Source organism: Chanos chanos, chromosome 4 (assembly GCF_902362185.1).
Source record: "Chanos chanos chromosome 4, fChaCha1.1, whole genome shotgun sequence".
NCBI lineage: Eukaryota > Metazoa > Chordata > Actinopteri > Gonorynchiformes > Chanidae > Chanos > Chanos chanos.
The window spans coordinates 46,026,036-46,045,679 of record NC_044498.1 but is presented as its reverse complement, the minus strand read 5'-3'; the positions used below and the strand labels follow the sequence as shown (position 1 = coordinate 46,045,679).

General features: G+C 42.3%; 1 protein-coding gene across 1 annotated transcript in view; it reads right to left on the bottom strand.

Annotated features, from left to right (window-relative positions):
* Nucleotides 1-519: 519 nt before the first annotated feature.
* Nucleotides 520-19,644, bottom strand: part of camkmt (calmodulin-lysine N-methyltransferase) — an 84,908-nt gene continuing 65,783 nt past the window's right edge. The window contains exons 7-11 of the mRNA XM_030772379.1: nucleotides 18,719-18,785; nucleotides 16,975-17,049; nucleotides 9,503-9,566; nucleotides 5,993-6,124; nucleotides 520-609 (exon numbers count right to left, since the gene is read on the bottom strand). Coding sequence (XP_030628239.1) covers nucleotides 520-609; nucleotides 5,993-6,124; nucleotides 9,503-9,566; nucleotides 16,975-17,049; nucleotides 18,719-18,785 — 428 coding nt within the window. The remainder of the gene's footprint in view (nucleotides 610-5,992; nucleotides 6,125-9,502; nucleotides 9,567-16,974; nucleotides 17,050-18,718; nucleotides 18,786-19,644) is intronic.

The following is a 19,644-nucleotide window of genomic DNA, read 5'->3' as shown; positions in this document are numbered from 1 at the left end:
CCTCAGACATAGAAGGTAAGCAGAGGTTCATTTTTTTTGTCTAATGATTCTACGTGCATGTTCAGTGCTCCCCCTGTGATAAGGGTTATGTCTGAGATCCTCTCGGTCCACGGAGGATGAGAGTGATGGCTTTAGCTTTTCAACATCGTTGTTGCACAGTAACAGGGTTCGCCTTTCTCTTCCACCGCCACCCCCCCCCCCCCTTCCCCAAAACCCACACCCCTGCCTCATGCTGTCTCACCCAACCCCTCCAACCCACCCTACCCCACCCACCCCCCCCCAACCCCAAACCTCACACCATGCTGTCACAACACACAAACGCCTTTGATAATATCACAAACTCATAGTGGTAAAAACTTTTGTCGTAATATGAGAGAGAGAGAAAAAAAAGAAAGAAACAGATTCGGTAAACTCTAAAACACACAGTGGTCAGGAGCCACAGTGATGTGTCTGGAGAGCCTAACAGGGGGGCTCTGCAGACGTTTGGGAACGGGGTGGACGACGGCGTCTACCCCTGACTCAGCGGGCCTGACTGGGCCTGTGGGAGAGAGTGAGGAGGAGGGGGTAATGGATGTTTTCATCGTACACCTCCTTGCCCTCTCTCTTCATCTGAAACAGAAAGAAAAGCAAAGCTGGCATCAGGTCAGAGCAATAGAGAGAAGATGAAACTCAGTATATGTGTTTGTAAATGTGTTCAGTCATGCGTTTGTCCATCTAATTTAAAAACCAATAACCACAACAACATACCAAGACATATTTTGTAAGTCAAGTTTTTTTTGTTTGTTTGTTTGTCTGTTTGTTCAGGCTTTTAAACTGAAGTACACACACAAACACAGTAGAACTGGTAATAGACTTCATGAAGATTCAACTTGTAAACTTTTCTTATGAGAACATCGCGAGAGGTATAACATTAGCATGTGACATTGTAACATGTAACAACATTAACATAAACATGAAGCCAATGTTCAGTTCAGAGTCGGACCGCGTTCAGGACCTGGGTGTAAAACACACCCAGAGCGGGCTTCTCGCACAGACCTGTGTGAGAAGCCCGCTCTGATACGCTCTGGGCTTGGCACTGGCGTATCAGAAAACCCAGCCCTGTCCCTGTCAGCTGGTTCTGTGCCAGTTCTGCACTACAACAACTCTGAAGAAAAACGTAGACTGAAACATGAAACTGGTTTATGTAAATAGGCCCCCTGCCAAACACCAGGCAAACTGGACACCCACAATTCCTGAAGTACTGAATGTTTAAACTGTAAGTGACGTAATGAGAAGAAAATAAAATATTAAAGAACTGGTGGGAGATGGGGAAATATTCTGTTGACGAGAGGGGTATTACTGTGGAACTACTGAAGTCTCAAACTTAGTTCTCAGCAAACAGCAAATGAGAAATCCATTATGTTACATTGAAGATAATTTCATATTAGTCTTATATGTTTTCAAAGGCAGCATGAGGTGATTTATACTGTGTTGAGATATGGTGTGACGTAGCAAATTGGACGTAAAAGAAGACAAAGGCGGGAGAGACGCATTGTAGCGTTCGAAAACCACACCAGGCCTCGCGTAGGTCACAGTCCCTGAGTTGAAACCAGCTAGCGTCAAACTTCAACTCTGCTGCCACCTTTGGGAAGGGCATTTTCAACAACCATAAACCCACAGTACACACAGCGCTCTGAGACACACACACACGCGCACACACACACACACACTCTCGGTCTGCTCCCTCCCTCCCTCACACACACACACACACACACACACACACACACACACACACACACACATGTATTCTCTCCTTCTCACAAACACACGGTCCCTCTCTCTGTGGCTTGAGGAGGACAGATAAATCCTCCTGCTGCGTGCCCTTGATGTGTGTTATCTCTCTCTCCACCCCTCCACTCAGCGGCCGGTGGTTGAACCCGCGACCCTGCCGTAATCAGGGCGGCCAGCCGGCCAGCGCTAAGCCCACTGCAGGGACCAACGCATTCTCATTTAAATCTCACACACACCCTCACACACAGACACAGATACACACACACACACACACAAAAAGAAAGAGAGAGAGCGAGAGAATATATCATGAGGAAGAGGGTAATACAAGTAGTGTGAGAGAAACATTAAGAGAGTGCTGTTGTAATGTACAGAGAGTCATGACAGAATAGCCTTGAGAGAGGAGGAGAGAGGGAGAGAGAGAGAGAGAGAGAGAGAAAAGAGAAAGAAGCGAAAGAAGAATACAGAGACAAGCTTGCAGAGGTGAAAAGTTTAACAAGCAAAGCTGTTCCTCCTGATCACAGGCTGCTAATCAGCTTCATGGGTGGCTGGATAAATCGGGTCTTACTTTTAATCGCGGCCGCTGCCAAGATGCAAGTCATTTATTTTATAGCCACTTTTCCTCCCCCCTCCTCCTCTTCGACTTCGCCCCCCCCCCTCTCTGCTCCTCCCTTACCCAGCTTTACCCCCCCCCCAAAAAAAAAGAAAAAAAGAAAAAAGAAAGAAAGAAAGAAAGAAAGAGTGGTTTGGGAGGGCAGGATGGGAGGGGGGAGGGGGGAGGTTAGAAAGCAGCTCCTGAGAAAAGCGAGGGAGGAACTGGACGTCTGGGGGCTCGCTCTGCGGGCCCAAGAAACGGATAGACGGGGGGGCGGGGGGGTGGGATGGATCGACAAGTGGAGTAGAGATAGGAGTAAACCCAGACACACAGGCAGCTGAAAGTGGGATGGAAGCAGAGGAGCTCAAGTAAAAATGTGTATGTATGTGTACAGGAGTGTGTGTGTGTGTGTGTGTGTGTGTGTACGAAAGAGAGAGAGAGAGAGAGTATGGGAAGAAGGGGTTTCGAAATTAAAATTCATGACTCTCTTCACAACCATTTGAGTAACAAGATTAAGACGGGCGGGCGGAAAATAGTGGCATTATCAGGCAGCTTGCAGTCCTCCAGCTGCTTGCTCTCTATTCCAGAACAGTGGGGATAAGAGGATAACATGCAGCCCCCTCACCACAGCCCCGCACCGCTGAGAGGGGCTCATCCCACCCCACCAGACGCTGGGGAGGAGGAGGAGGAGGAGGAAGAGGAGGAGGAGGTGGAGGAGGAGGAGGAGAAGAAGAAGAAGAAGAAGAAGAAGGAGAGGAAGGGGGGAGGAATGAGATTTGGAGGTCTAAGGAAGCGCCACAATCGCCAAGACCAGGATCAGAGACTGCCTGGGCTTCAGGGCTGTCAGATGTGTGTTTGTGTTTGTGTGTGTGTGTGTGTGTGTGTGTGTGTGGACAGTGTTATACCACAGTGGCATAACTATCACTGTCTGTTATGACAGCGTGGTCTCCTTGCCTATGATAGTGCTATTGTGCAAATATTCAAGGACTGAGAAGACCAGCGCCTATGCTGTGTACAGAATCATTTAAAATGAGTGTTTAGCAGCAAAGGGAAAGACAGTGTCAAAGCATTGGACGTCATGTCTTTGATATGAATAAAGCTTGATGATTCCTGTAAAAGCTACACTTTGATGCACCTGCACCTGCATGCACAGACATGCATGTGCACGCACACACATACACACACACACACACACACACACACACACACACACACACACACACACAAACACAGACACCGACACAGACACAGACACAGGGGGCAGTGTGTTCATCAGAAGATAAGAAAGAGGATTTAATCACTTTCAGATATGATGAGGCCACTTCAGTTTCCTTGGCTATCTAACACAGCTGTGAACCCTGCTCTCATAAACTGTGTGTGTGTGTGTGTGTGTGTGTGTGTGTGTCTGAGGGGTGGGAGTAAGGGTATATTAGCACGTATGAGCACTGCCCCCACTCACCTACACACACACACACACACACACAGACACACACAGACACACACACACACACAGACACACAGACACACACACACACACACACACACACACACACAAAAAGGCAGATGGAGTGAGACGCTTGACTCAACTCCTCTGGCCCCTCACTATTCCTATCATTATCCACACAGAGACACAGCTGGTGGTCCATCTCCGCTAGATCTCACCAGGCCTCAGGTACATCCAGTGCACCACATGAGGAGGTGACTGCACTAGTCACCTAAAGTGTGTCGTGTGGAGAGAGGGAGTGTATTTGAATTTTATATTAAATCCTTGATGAACAAAACAGACTGGTATGACATTCATATTTAGTATACAGAGTCAACACAGTTTTGATCCTCTTTTGTTGGTTTCTAAGGATAGTTCACCCTGGCTGCTTGAAAAACAAAGACAAAATGAAATGATGACACATTCAGATGGTGGGCAGAACAACAAAAACGTCAGACAATACATGAATATTTGGTGATGAATATGGAGTTGGGTGACTTTTGCTTTGAGACAACAGCCTAAGTTCTTGTTGAAATGTTGTTATAGAAGTTCTGTATCGAGTGGAACTACATATGGGAGCATCTCAAAGACTCAATGACAATGAATCAGGCCATATCATTTTTCCCATTGTTCAAAGATTGAAGTTTTGTGCTTATTAGAGCAAGTTTTGTGTTTATTATAGATTTCTGTGCATTGGTCATGGTTACACGAGGTTTCCCAACAATAGCCCTACTATAAATACAAGCTCTGTGAAGCTCAAAACTCAAGTTTTTATTCAGGCCACATAACAGAGTGCCCCTCTGTCTTTGTCTGTGAGATTTGTCTGTGAGATTTGTCTGTGAGATTTTCTTACATATCTCATGTTGCCTTACAAACCAACATACTAAAGGGTGGATTATCAGACCCCTTCAGCTAATGTTGTACTTTGTCTTTAACTTAATATGACTCAAATGCATAGTTGTCTTTTGTAATGGTGATTCAATTACTTCAAAAGTTGAGGTCCATTTCCCATGTCAAGTTTTGAGAGATATTCATTACAACAATTTCCCACCACACATTTGTGAAGATACACAAGGAAGGTCAGACTTAACAGGAAAAAAAGTTAGACTTAAAGAGTTTCTGGGTTGCTCAATGAGAGATGATAATGAACAGGATTAGCTACCTGACACCTGGTATCTGGTGTTACAAGTGAATCAGGAACACAAACACACACTCACACACTTAACATGCCTGGGTGCAGGCAGCTGACGGGTTGAAACTCTACCCAGTCCAGTCTTATCTTGACAAACAAAGTTAAACATGTTGTTATTGTTTGCTGTGTCAGACTGCAGATGTAAATGTAGCTGCTACTTCAGAGTTCTCTATAGCCAGTCTCATACCTGTCTTCATTTTTTAAAAGACACTGTTTATTTCTCTATTACTCACAGTACCTCATTCACTCACTCAAACGTGACAATTTTAACATCCAAACATTCTTCCCAGTCGATACGACAATTATTAAGGGCTAAGTGTCCCACAACACTGTGATTTAGTAGAAAGCCAATCGGTCTCTTATTACCATACACTGTATAATATGAGGAAGGACTCACTTTGGGCATTCTTTCTTTCTCCTTCTTCTCAAGGCCTACATAGGCACACCTGCCTCCCTTTTTCTTTCTCAATTTGATAGCTTTTAACTTAGAATCACCTTTTGTGGTAGCCACGGAGACTGGTTGGCATGGTAAGCGTCTGTGTTGGGTGGCCCCCAGATGCTAGCGGAATGGCCACTCAAAGCCCCTGATGCTGAGGGAATAAAGCCCAAAATCACTCAGCGGCAGGGTCCTGCTGACAGGGCTACTTTCCTCAGGCAAATACAGAGCCACCCCTGACAGGCCCACCAGGCCTAATGGGTCCTCACAGCGTCCAGTCCAGCCCAAAATGCCAGCCGTAGCCGCCTTGTCAATCCCTGTTAACCAGCTGGAGACCGGGGCTCTGGTCAGTCCCTTCCCTTTTTCCGCCATAAGGCAAAGCAACAGTGGCAGTACCCACCTCTTGTTTTTCTCAATGTTGCAGCTTCCATTAACAACACTGAACCTGGCACCTGACAACATTGCTTTTTTTTTTTTCCTCCCCCAGTCTTCGTATATGAAATAGCCACTTTCGCTCACCTTCAGGTGGAGGTCCCACACATGCTGGTCGTAGTTCTCATAACGACACACACACAATCCTGCTCCCTCCGCCATTTCACAGAACTCCGCTAATGTGTTTCCTCTTGTGGGAGCGAACACCAACGCCGTGCCCTGCAGAAATAATCAGAAACACTTCTCTTTAGATTGTATATTTTAACTGAGGCCAATACAATTTCAATTAAGGGAAATTAATTTATATTCAAATCAATGTAAATTAGACCTAATAATTTTTCTGAATACGTTTCAGCTATTACAATGGTTCTAAGAATAATATGTTCACCGTGTAAAACCCCCCAAAAAATAACTAAATAAATTAATGGGAGAAAAAAAATTTAAATGGAACAAAAAAAAAAAAAAAAAGGCAGTCCCGGTAAATCTTTGCCAGCAATCACACATTTTGTCTAAAATGCTCCCACGACAATTTTGACCTGTCACGGGTAGAGGAGAACGATGAGAAAACACAAATTCAGTCATTTGAATTACTGTAACATACATATGTGAAGAAAAGGGAGGCAACCAAAGTGAGACTGGAGAAAACGCTAGAAATGATCACAGATAAGCTTTATGGAAGTACCGGATGTACATGCTCCAATGAATACAGTCAGAGGAAAAAGCAAGATGTATGTGAATATCTATCTAAAGTTAAGGACTAAAGTAAAGTACAAACATTTTAAGTACAGCGATACTACCGCCCAAAATTACTTTTGACAAAATAATAACAAACACGTGTTAAATAATAAAAATAATGTTAAAACGTTCATCTCTTCTGAAGTTGACAGGCAGCAGCTATAAACTGAAAAGCAACAAACAGGGAGAACAGAGTATAATCTTACAATGGTAATTACAGAACGTGATTTTCTAAAAGAAAAAAAGAAGAAAACATTTAGTTTAACCCTTGTTCTTTTTAAAAAAATAAAATTGACCAAATCGACATGACAGTGCCTGAGAGTCATAAAAAAAAAATGAAAATTAAACAAAACTGAATAGTTTTGAATCGTTTCCCCAAGTGTGAATAGCTCAAGTCATTTCTGTTAAGAGCGCCTGTGTGTAGATGTGATTTGAGCGTTGTGGGAGAGACAAAGTGGGCCGAGTGTTTTTGTAAGCAGATTATGTAAGCGTGTGTATGTGTATCGGAGGAAAAAACTCGAACAGTGACATCAAAATCACTGCCATCCTAAAAAAAAAAAAAAAAAAAAAAAGAAAAAAAAAAAAAAAGCTTTTGAGGTCAGCATGCGTGTTGGTGATTGTATGCTGATCTTCTGAACAAAAAACAACAAACGAATGTCATAAATGAGTAGATTAGTTTTCATAAAGCCCAGTGACAGTTAAGCCATCTGCTCTTCCGCTGTCATTAGCCACAAACTGGCACAATGGTCCACACAATTAAAATCGTTACTCCGTGCCTGTCGGTCAAATCTGATCGCCTCGTTTCCCTGTTACGCTATCTCGCGTTCCTCGCAATGCGCGTGAATCATGTTATCCCAAATACTTTAGCATCCAAGCTAAAATGACAGTGAAATATTTAATGATAGTCCAGAGCCGTAACCCTTTATACCACCACTTGTGACACCTTTAAAAACGGTTTCAGAGCATCATAAAGTGTACAGCGAAATCCGGTTCTAGTTGAGCTCAAGCAGTTGTAACGATTAATCTGGTACTGTAAGAATATAGTCCACTATACTGTAACCAGACTGCCATTAAGAAGCATATGAACAGAAAATACTAGTGGTACTAGCAGTATCTGCAAAAACACTACCTACAAATGGTGTTTCGCTGAAGGAGGCGCTCCTCTGTATCTGTCTCAAGTCTTTACCAGTACAAAAAAAAAAAAAAGCAGACGAGTTTCAAAGCCATCTCTAAGTGAGTGGTCGTTTGCATCATTGCATTCTATTTGATTTCTCCCAGGTATTATATTAGATAATAAACAAAAAGATTAAAGCTCACCTAATCCAATCAATGACTGGAAACGCATCCCCACCCTTTATAGATCAACAGGCCCAGCCAGACCATCCGCACTAAGAGGATTACCCACAGGTTCAAAGTTTCTTTGAAATCCTTCGGCGTTAAATATTATTTCATATTTTTTGATCACATTATTGTTTTAATTAAATGGGAAAGCAAGCACAAACAAAACAAAACAAAACAAACAACAACATGACAAAAAAAAAAAGCAGAATAACAGACAGAACAGATGTTTCATATCACTATAAAAAGACAGTCACACGAACACAGAACCATACTATTCAACAAACTCTGTGTGTGTGTGTGTGTGTGTGCGTGTGTGTCAAAGTGCACCTATGAGTATGAATGACTGGATGACCCACTTTACAGTACCCAATTAAATTCATCAGGTAAAACAATTGCTTAATCCAGTCCGTCTGGTTGGTATATTTAGTGAATATTACAGTTGTGACCTGAATAAAAAAAAAAATGAAAACTTTTTTTTCCTCTCTATTGTTTCTGGGGAAAAAAACAATCAGACAATTTTCTGTAAATCACTGAAATGATTTTGTTTACACAGGCACTTAAAGACATAAAATGACTGTCACCTAAGGTAACGTGTCTGAGAACAAGACTAAATACTGAAATAACAGTCAAGTTCAGTGGTGCTTAAAGACAGGCCCATTTTCTGAAATGATTCATGATTGGTTTCATTGTCCTGACTGTACGAGGTTTTCATGGTTAAGTGGACCTGCAGGAAGTTTTAAGATGGTTAAAAATATACTGTATATTGAAATGTAACAAACATAAGGCATATGAAGAAAAATTTACAGAAACTAAAAGGAAGCAGAGGAGTGTATATCATACAATGATTCATGTACATGGAAGATGTGAGAATCTTGTAACCTTATATCTAACACAGACTAATATATTTATGTGCCCATGAGCAAACACACTAACAAGTACACTTATACACATACACAAAAGGACGCGTGCACACGCATGCATGCATGCACACACAGGCATGCATGCACGCACACAGGCACGCACGCACATGCATGCGTGCTTATGCACACAAGCTTATGTATGTACGCTTATGCACGCACGCACGCACGCACGCACATGCACAAACACACACACACACGCACACACACACACACACACACACACACACACACAGTAGAATTCTGCATTCTGCTTTTTATATTAAGACATCCTCTTTCAAGGCTCACACTTGACAAAAAAAAACCTTAGAGATAAATACAAATCTCTGTCTATCTTTTGAAGCTTTTCCATTTACTGTGCCACTTGCTACGCAGGGTCTTATCACAGGGCAAAATATGAGAAGTTCTCAGCTTTATGATTACTGTGGTATTAAATAGATGAGAAGACCCAATTCAAGTTGTGTATAATAAGTATTAAAGTATTACATGATATTAATCCCGCCATTCCATTACTCTCTCAATCACTGTGTGCCGACTAATTAAACAGAGTCCAGAGCCTCAAATACACACACACACACACACACACACACACACGCACACTTACACTGGGCCGCAGTAATCTTCTTATTGCATCAGCAAGGCTGGCTCTGTACTGGTCAAGGAACAGACTGGAAGCAGAGACATACAGGGAGAGAGAGAGAAAGGAGAGAGAGAGAGAGAGAGAGAGAGAGAGGAGAGAGAGAGAGAGGGAAAAAGATTAGAATACATTCCAATGATAGAGCTTGAAGATAAAGCAGCAGGCTGTTTATTTTCTTTTGTTGACAAATAAATCCATAAACACAAGGAAAACAAGTTACAAAAAAAATTCTTTGTAAAATTCTTTTTCTTTTTAATATACAATAGTCAATTTTCTCTTGCCTGTTTTCAGTAGTTTGTCAATAATCAAAATAAAGGCAAAATGCAAAGCAAATTAAATATGTGAATGAGAGTATGCAGCTCTGTACCATACCCACACACAAGCGCATGAAAAACATTACAAAGCATGTTCCAGAAAAACATGCATATGCACACCTACACAAAAACCTGTCCTTGAGAATATAATCTTTTATAATTAATGTACAAGTGAAAAATATCTTGTGATTGAGGGACTGTCACTTTAGAAATATCACACATTTTTTTTAAAGACAATCAATTAGACACTTCAATGCCCACAAACCAAAATTATGATTTAGGTAATCAAGTACAGGATGTACAAAAAAGAAAACTATAACTGTACATTTTGTTCAACTAATCAGGTCTGTCATAATAATGTGTGTATCCACTGCATGGTTCATAGCAATATTTTGTTTTTGTATGTGTGTAATTGTGTGTGAGCAGAACTCTCTCTCTCTCTCTGTGGTGTGTGTGTGTGAGTGGGTGTGTGTGTGTGTGTGTGTGCATGTGTATCTGTCTGTCTGTCTCACTGGCCATGTTTCTACAGAGGAACGTGAAGTAACTGAGAAGGAGAAGAGACAATGCTAGAGCACACGATTCATTTTTCTGTGTGATAATACCTCAAGGAGCGCACACACACACACACAAACACACCATGGCCTCTACACCCGATTCAAACAAAACCTGCCCGAATAAATATTTCATTAACAGCACTGTGAAACGGTTTGTGTCAAAAGCAACATAGCAATGCACCTCTATTACATAGAGAAAAAATAATTCTTTATATTTTCTATATCTATGTCTACTGTTAGTTTCTTGACGAAGAGCGATTGAAAAAACTGTGAAGAGTAAAGAAGTGCTGTGTACACAAAATATTTAAAATATAATCCAACTTGCATCTAAAACATTTGTTTCGCAATTTCTCAATTTGAAAATGGGTCCCTGCTTAGTATGTTCAGTCCACGGGCGGGTCTTTTGTGTCACACATGGAATACCACCTCCGCTTACAGAATCAAACTTTTTACAATGAAAACAAAACAGTCTGCCTCTTAAGCTCGCTGATGAAATGTTTCCATTCTCTTTTGCTACGGAGCAGAGATGTGAGCTGGAGACTAGTCGATAAGTTTAATTTAGAGCTGATCTCACTGTACACACACGGCGGTCAAGAACCGCGGCCCCCCGAGTCGGTTTCATTAGCTGCTGAGCCGGCGGCCATGGCTTTTGGGAGGAGAGGGTCAAAGCTGGACAATAAAGGTGAAGTTCAGGGTGAGGGTTAGTTGGGGAGACCCCCTCCCCCCCTTCTTCTTCTCTGCCATTCTGATCACCATGGATGGAACAACCCCCCCCCCCCCCCCAGCCTGTTACGTCTGAGCTACTTCCTCCACCACTTCCTGCATCACCCCATGTGTCAGCTGATACTTAACTACTAACTCTATTCTATATTATATTAATCTAGCCAAACATGACACAGAAACAGTGCCTATTAAAGACCCAAAGCCTTCAATAAAAGTAAATCTTTATCGCTTTAACAGTAGAATTGGTCACTGGCAAGAAGTAAACTGCATTTCTGTAGTTACATTTTTTGAATGCAAGTGAACAGGCGTCATGAAAGGCTATGATTTTGACATGTTAAAATAAATGAACAGAACAAAAATCTTCCCGCATCTCCCCCGCAAGGGAGCTGTTTATCAAGCCTCCTGTGTCATGAGTGGTCCTGTCACAGGCCACACACAAACACCACAAGGGTAAACAGGCCATTTAAACCTCTATGAATAGCCATGGGGTAGTACATTACAAAAGTATACTAATCCAGACCTCCTTATGTAGTCTCCTCCCTCTTTATCCCTAAAGCACAAAATAGGATGAGGAGGCCAGAACACCAACAAACCACAAAAGAGGGCAAAATTCTGGAAAGAACTGAGAAATGGACTTTTCCTGCTAGAGCCTGACCTAGGCCCTCTTTAATCTGGAGATGGTTGCAGCCAGATTATGGCAAACATAATCTGGGTGGAGTTGCTAGGGGTGGACTGCCATCCTGACCCCACTTCAACACTTAATCTGACCTAATCCAACCAGTATTAACTTCATCCCTGCAATGAAACCTGAAGGATCCACTGGAAGAGTGGACGAGGTGGGCATTTACTAAATTACTCGTCGAAATCATATGGTGTTGTTTAGCAGCTTACCCTAATCAGATGATTGACATTACCGACGATTAGGGAATAAACCCTTCCCCTTTTGGAAGTGTTTTTAAGGCTGGCCACATTGCTTTGCCTTTCCCCATTTATTGTATGTTCGCTAATTCGACTATATCTGCTGCACATGGAAAGCTTTCTGTGAAATGAAAAGGATTTGGAGAGATCTAAACCCCTCACCCTCCGAAACACACACACACACACACACACACACATACTGCACACACACTGCACATAGTTTTACCAGCGCTACAGAGCAGGGTCAACTTTCACTACAAACAACAACGGATATCGGAGAATAAAAAAGCGAAAGTCTGAGTGCATGTGAATGAGAATTTACTGAATGCTAATTAATTACAATAAACCACACACTCAAACACACACACACACACACACACACAACCGCAAACACACACACACAACAAGGGGCTTTATCTTGGTGCCCACACACAGGCAGCTTAGAAAAGGCAGACATGCCAGACAGTATCCCAGCCAAGGCGCCCGTTTCTCGCTGTAGCGAGGTCTCTGCAGGAATTCCACATCAGACCAGCGCCACTGCCAAGTTTAAGTCAGCTTAGCTCAGCTCTGTGGTAGCATACTCTAGACTGGGAAATTCACAATTAACGCCGTGTGTGTCTGGAGCTACCAAAGAGGGACAAGGAATCTGTGGGTTTCACTGTAGATACTTCGGGGGAATAGGAGGAGAAAAGAAAAGTAGCGAAATGCTTAAGTTATGTGCCTTAATACTGTTTCTGGTGACGGCAGATGACTCTCTGAGTGTATGTAAGAGGTATAGAGTGTGTTAAAAAAAAAAAAACAGCTATAGAGCAATTAATAAATGCTGTCCGTGCCTCTGGTCCCTGCTGACGTAAATGGAGACTTTTAGTCGTGACGGCTAATTAAATATTGCAGATTTGCGACTAAATCGGTCTCGCTCAACCGTGCATCTGTGTAGTTCCATGAGATCCCGCGGATTTCAGCTCGTGTGTTTAATATGATGATTCCATGTCTCTTCCACAGGAAGGTGTTGTACGCAAACCTGAATATGTCCGCAGGCCTCTGGAACAAAGAAAAAACAGATGCTAAATTGTGCAGCTAGGCAGCTGACGGTCAGGTGCCCTGACTGACCCTGAATACAGGGTGACTTCAGAAATGTGTTCTGTTTCCACTCTTCTTCTCCGACGACACATACAGTGACCCAGATGCGAAACCTCTGCCAGTGATTCCACTTCTTATCGGGCCGATCTCAAAAAGCAACAAGGTGCCATATCTGAGAGGGCTGGTCTGATTGGCAGCTCGGTGTATCCTCGGTAACCCGGAGCCGAACGCTTTGAAAACAGTCAAGATGGTTGTAGGTTTCAGAGATCGTCACACTCCTTCTAAGCCTTTGGACACTCTCAGCTGGGTAGAACCACCTAGAATCCTTGGTACCACCCACTGAACTAAACAGAAAACATTACTTCACTATCAATGAAACTAAACAACGAATTTTCCTCTTATGTCAACTTAAAAAGCTCTGACTGTCTAAATCAGGGCTAGACTTACTCATCAAGGCTATCGTTGAGAGCAAATTCACATTCCCCATAGAGACCTGCAATGCAGTCGTCCACTCAAAAAACAAGTTAACACAGAGGTCTGCAGACTCCACATAAACTACTTTGAAACTGGGCCTGAAACCGTACTAAATCTAGGATTTCGAGGTTTTGTGTGAAACCATGTAGCTGTGAGTTATCTTTAAGCTGGAATACCACCTCCGCTTACAGAATCAAGATGGTTGTTTTCGAGACAACAAGACACAAGTATTTAAAAAAAAAAGAGAGGAGTGAACTTAGCTGTGTCACAGTTTCTTCCTCTGTTTCTCTCTCTCTCTCTCTCTCTCTCTCCCTCAGTGTAAGTGTGCCTGTGATATTCCTCCTGCATTTCTAGGCGCTTGTCTGAAAGACTATAATTAATTGAAGGAGAAGTGTGGCTGTTGACCTTTTCGCAGGTGATCATCGGCACGGTGATGCTCGTTAATCGCTGAGCGATCACTCTCCCGGCGCCGACAATTACCAGCCAGTCGCCGGTGAGAGCGACGGGGGGATGGCCACTGCGGTGTGAGTCATCCTCACAGATGCACACACACACACACACACACGCACGCACATCCACACACATTCACACACGCACACACATATATATTATCTGTCTTTCTCTGTCTCTCTCTCACACACACACACACACACACACACAAAAGAGAGAGAGAGAGCGTGCGGGAGAGAGTGACGGTATCCCCTTATTACACACAAATCAGCTTCACGCTGATCCTCCACTGCTCATTTCACCTGCATATTAGTTGGCATTTGTCTGACATTAGAAATAATAACAGCCTATGCTGAGCTTTAGTGATCACTAGAGTACATGCAGGTATCGTATATAGACTCTACACCCGGTAGCTCCGATTGTTCTCCCTTTTTTTTTGTATATTTTACATAACGTACGGGTTGTAACATATTTACTACAATGTAATACACCACGAAGAACCATCCGAAAGTTCAGATAAGTTCGGCTAACTCCTAGGAAAAAAAGACAAACAAATTTTGAAAGTGACGCAGTGGAAAGAATTTAAAAAAAAAAAAAAAAACAACCAATATTTTTCCTTCTTGTTTTTTTTTTTTTTTGTCACAAGCGTTATTGTTGTAACATTAGAAACTGAATGGGGACGGATCGAAATAGAGCGAACGTACTTCTCGTTTTCACGGCGAAGAAAAGCACAGAATACGCAGCCGTATTCAATAGTCATGATCCACATTTACTTCAACTGCACTCTTTGTACTTCATCAATTGGCACACAAATTCAGATTCCACTCGTCCTCATGTATTCTGTTAATAACAGTCAGCTACTCTTACCTGCGCCAAAACCAACTGTCGTGTACTACAAAAATGAAGAGACTCTCTGGACTTAACGAAAACACACGCCATCATCAAGGAGCCTATTTCACAGCAAGCATGGGTTCAACATCCGTGAGTTTTCACCCCTCAGTGTCCTTGATGCCGCTTGCTAAATCCTAGAAACTAATCAATGATTCGAGCTAATGGTATAAAATCGTGAAACTTGATTGCAAGGTATGTTTAAGGTCTAGTTCAGTAGCATAACCTCTGTATCTTTCCAGGGTCAAACGTTCCAATAAAGACAGTAGATGCGGGTGCATAAAACATGTTCGTTTGACTCGCTGGAATGCTAACGGCTAACTGGTTCCATTAGCGATAACAACCAGAATTTCTTTACCGTCACGCTCTGAATTTGGTTAACTCTTTAATATCCATTGATGATCAGCTGTTTCATATTTCAGATCATCACGATGGCTTCAGCCCCTGTTGTGGAGTTATGTAAGGGCCACGATAAGGTTTCCATCTACCAATCTCATAAAGAAATCATGGAGAATAAGATTTGGACCCTGAGAGCATATTAAGGTGTTGTGGATCATGTTTATAGTTCACAAAATTGAAATAAGGAAAAAAGATGTTAACTGCCAACTCTCTACTAAGATTCTATAGAGTGTATTTGATGTTCTGTTAGTGCTGGATAAGGCAGAGTATAGAAAAGCATCTCACTTTTACATTTCTCCAAAATGGGTCTCGCAAAAACAAAGGTCACAAGGTTTTGTATCTTGGATTTTGTGCTGACGTCGCCTAATTTTATCCATTTCCTCTGGACTGACTTAATCAAAGCTGTATTACACAGTGAGGAAAAATTGCCTAAACTCAAGACAATGATTTCAAAAAGACTCAAAAAGCAGTCGTCGCAATATACACACACACACACATGCATACACACACAAAAAAAGTAATTAAAATGTACATCCCCTACATGGCCTGAAGAACAAGGAAAAAAAAAAACTTGTCTACAAAGACACGATTTCCCGATCGGCGCCGAGATCTACAGTAAGTTAAGGAGCTAGCTAATTGAAATGTTTGTGTTGCTGCGCATTGTCTCCCTCGCTCTCTCTCTCTCTCTCTCTCTTTCTCTCACTCTCTCTCTCGCTCTTTCTCTTCATCCCTTTCCATCCCTCTCTCGCTTTCTCTGTCCTCGCCCAGGCATAATTATTTGCAATTTGCCTAAGACATCCATTTGCTGGGACGCCAAGCATGAAAAAGAGGCAATTTCTGAAAAATGGAAATGCCTGGTGGAGTTAGCCTGGGGGAAATAATTTGGTGGCAGCCATGGTCTGATGGGAGCCATCTGATAAGCGTCACGGGTGGAGGAATATTAATGTAACATCAGCAAGCTAGTGAGGTGTATGCTCTCAGTGTGGCTATAGAGTCTGAATGGCCTGAGATGCCGGTTTTGAGGGACTATTGATGTTTGACAAACATCGGTTTAAAAACGTGATGAGGTGTGGGAGAGAGTGAATCCATCCTTATGCTGTTTGACAGAGTAGAGAGAGAGAAAGAGAGCGTTAGTTGATGTAAGACAAGTGCTCCGGATCTTTGCCCTCTGAATTCAGTGCTCCAGGTTTTTTTACGCTCTGAATTCAGTGAAGTACGGTAGTTTTTTTTTTTGTTTTTTTTTTACTCTCTGAATTTAGCGCTACGGGTCTTGACCCTCTGAATTCAGTGCTGTAAGATTTCACAGTCTGAAATCAATGCACCGGTGTTTTACTCTCTGAATTCAGTCCAGTAGTTTTTTCATTCTCTGAATTGAGTGTCCCAGTTTCCACTCTCCAAATTCAGCGCTCCATATCTTTACACCCTTATTTCAAGGCTACTGGATATTTGCTTTAAATACTTGAGGTAAATACATTGGTGGGAAGAGTCCATTCAAATTCAAAAGTCATTCAGAGAGCAGCTGGTTCAGTATCAGGTTCAGGTTTGTGGTGCTACACATTATAAGCGATGCTGCTACTGGCTCATGCAAAACTGACTCTAGACAGGATTAACTGGACAGTAGACAGTGAAGACCACCTACCAGTCAGCGCACACTACGACGTCAAAATGGCCCTCCAGTGATGAGACATCTGCCTCGTTGTCCCATCTCACAACCCTGAGGGATGGAAACAGCGTTAAAGAACGGCGTGTGTGCGTGTACATTTTCTCTTGTCCTAATTCGGATGCCTCACTATAACCGAGGGCATCCAGTCACATAATTCAACAGATCCTCTGTGTCAATATGTTCCTCTGCGCAAGTCAGTCATGAGACAGTGTCTGGATTACAGATGTTTATAACACGCACACACATACTTGCATATCTATCTACCTATATATATATATATATATATAGAGAGAGAGAGAGTGACATACATACATATATATCTATCTATATATAGATATTGTTACAGATATAGATATAGATACAGATATAGATATAGACATAGACATAGACATAGATATAGACATAGATATAGACATAGATACAGATATAGATATAGATATAGATACAGATACAGATATAGATACAGATATAGATATAGACATAGATATAGATATAGATGTAGATATATACATCTGGATGGGGTGGGGAGAAAGCTCCTCTTTGGAGTCTGTGTCACCTATTCATCCCAACCAGCTACTGTAACCCTGCCCACTACTATAAGGCTTGTCCAGCGCTGGGACCAGACGCTTGCATGCTTGATTTTTTTTTTTTTTTTAATTCTCTTTCTCTCTTCTCTTTTCCTCTCGTCTCCTTAAGTGCGAGGGGCCGGTTTTCGGGCGGACGCATCTGATTATTAATTAGCCATTATTAACAGTCAGTAAACAAAAATTATGTCTTGTGGAAATACAATCTCTTCTCTCGGCAGGGGGGCAGCGACGCTTATTCAGTGACTTGAGAAAGCGAATCCCCCCCCCCCCCCCCTCCCTCGTCCAATCACGATCGACCTTCACCCCACTCAAACCGCGCGCTCTGACAGGAAGCTTAATCTCTAAAGAAAACAATCAAAGTAATGCAGGCTAATTATACGTTTACTTTTTCACTTGATCAGTGCAGTGTAAATACACAGGGAAGAGGGAAGTGTGTGAATCGAACAGGAGAGAGGAGGAGGTAGAGGAGGAGGAGGAGGAGGAGGAGGAGAAGGTGGGGGGGGGGGGGGGGGGCGGGGGGGAGGAAAGGGAGTAGTTAGATCACTGAGCGACAAAATTACTTTTCGGGTGATAATGTGTTACCTATCGCCACAGATGAGCTGTGTTTTTTTGGGGAGAACGCAGGAGGTAAGAGTGTGTGTGTTTTCTGGATGAGAGCTTTCAATCATTGAAAGAGGCTCATCAGTTTGCCTCAATGAATCTCTATGCACATCAACTCCGGCTCTCAATCATAGCTGGTGATACCTGCTTACTGGGACAACTGGATTTAGGGGTCAGTGTTCAGGAGTGCAACCCCATTCCTGCCTGACTGCCTGACACACAAAGGGTTAAACCAGTGCACATCCAATCACAGCTCTCCTTAGGTCGCATTAAAACTGCAATTATGTGTAGGGAATTACATAAGCATGCATTACACTGCGCAAAGTATTCATTAAAGCACAGGCAGTCAGAACATAGGTTAAATTACGCCGCCAAAAAAAAAAAAAAAAAAAGAATTTCAATGGCCTTAAAAAGACAAAAACGTGGTCGTATTCAGTGTCTTTGTTACATTGGTACTTATGAGAGCATCATTACGATCTTTGCTGAAATGACGGAACATAAAGGTGGGGTGAGATGAAACCAGGAAAACTCACCTGCTGGTAACACTGGTGGAGGCAAAGATTCCATGCTGTCTGTTTCGCTCGATGACGCCGCGAACATCTGTCACTCAGGTCAAAGAAAATTAGCAAGCTACACCATCATACATGTTCAACCATTCATATGTTGATTTTACCTGAATTCAGAAAAATTCACGGGGACTGAATATTAATAATGATGAGTTCTGCTGAGCAAGTGAACATAATGCTTATATGGAAAAAAAACAAACAAACAAACAAACATGTTTTTGGGGTATAAGTGTCTTCCTAAAGTAGCTACACATGTTCAAACAATCACAAAAAGTGTTTAATCAATTCACAGGATCTAAATTACAGACCGGTCAAAGGCGGAATCTGACTCCGGGTGTACTCTGCATAATTAACAAAGCAACTACCGAAAAGATCAGATTACGCTATAAATGTCAGTCTAAATCAAGCTGAGAACACATAAACAGCCCGGTACACGCAGGTAAAAATAGATTCCTGTGACTAAACGTCTGAAACTCCTGATCCTGATTAATCACGTACACCTGAGGGTGAAGCGGCGTGTTGATCCGACTCTCACGCTCACTGAAGAACAGGAATAAAGATCCCGCAAGTCCCATAGGAGGGTACGAGTGTTTACACAATGAATTCAGATTAGATTCAAGTTAGATTTTCAGACTGATGTTGGGAGGTGAAAACTCTAGCTGCTCACTAGATGAGGAACGAAGCTTGACAGATTGAGTTATTTTCTGTTAATAAACAGCGTTCGTGAAACATGCAACAAAATGCTTACAGATGACTTTAAAAAAAGTCTTCCAATTCAGTGAGTACCAGAGTCGTTTAAGATAGAATGGGTTAAATTTTAAAACAACATTCTGCGTTGAGAACTGTTCGTGAAATGACAGACAAAAAAGGAAACCGTCTCGTTTAAACATTAA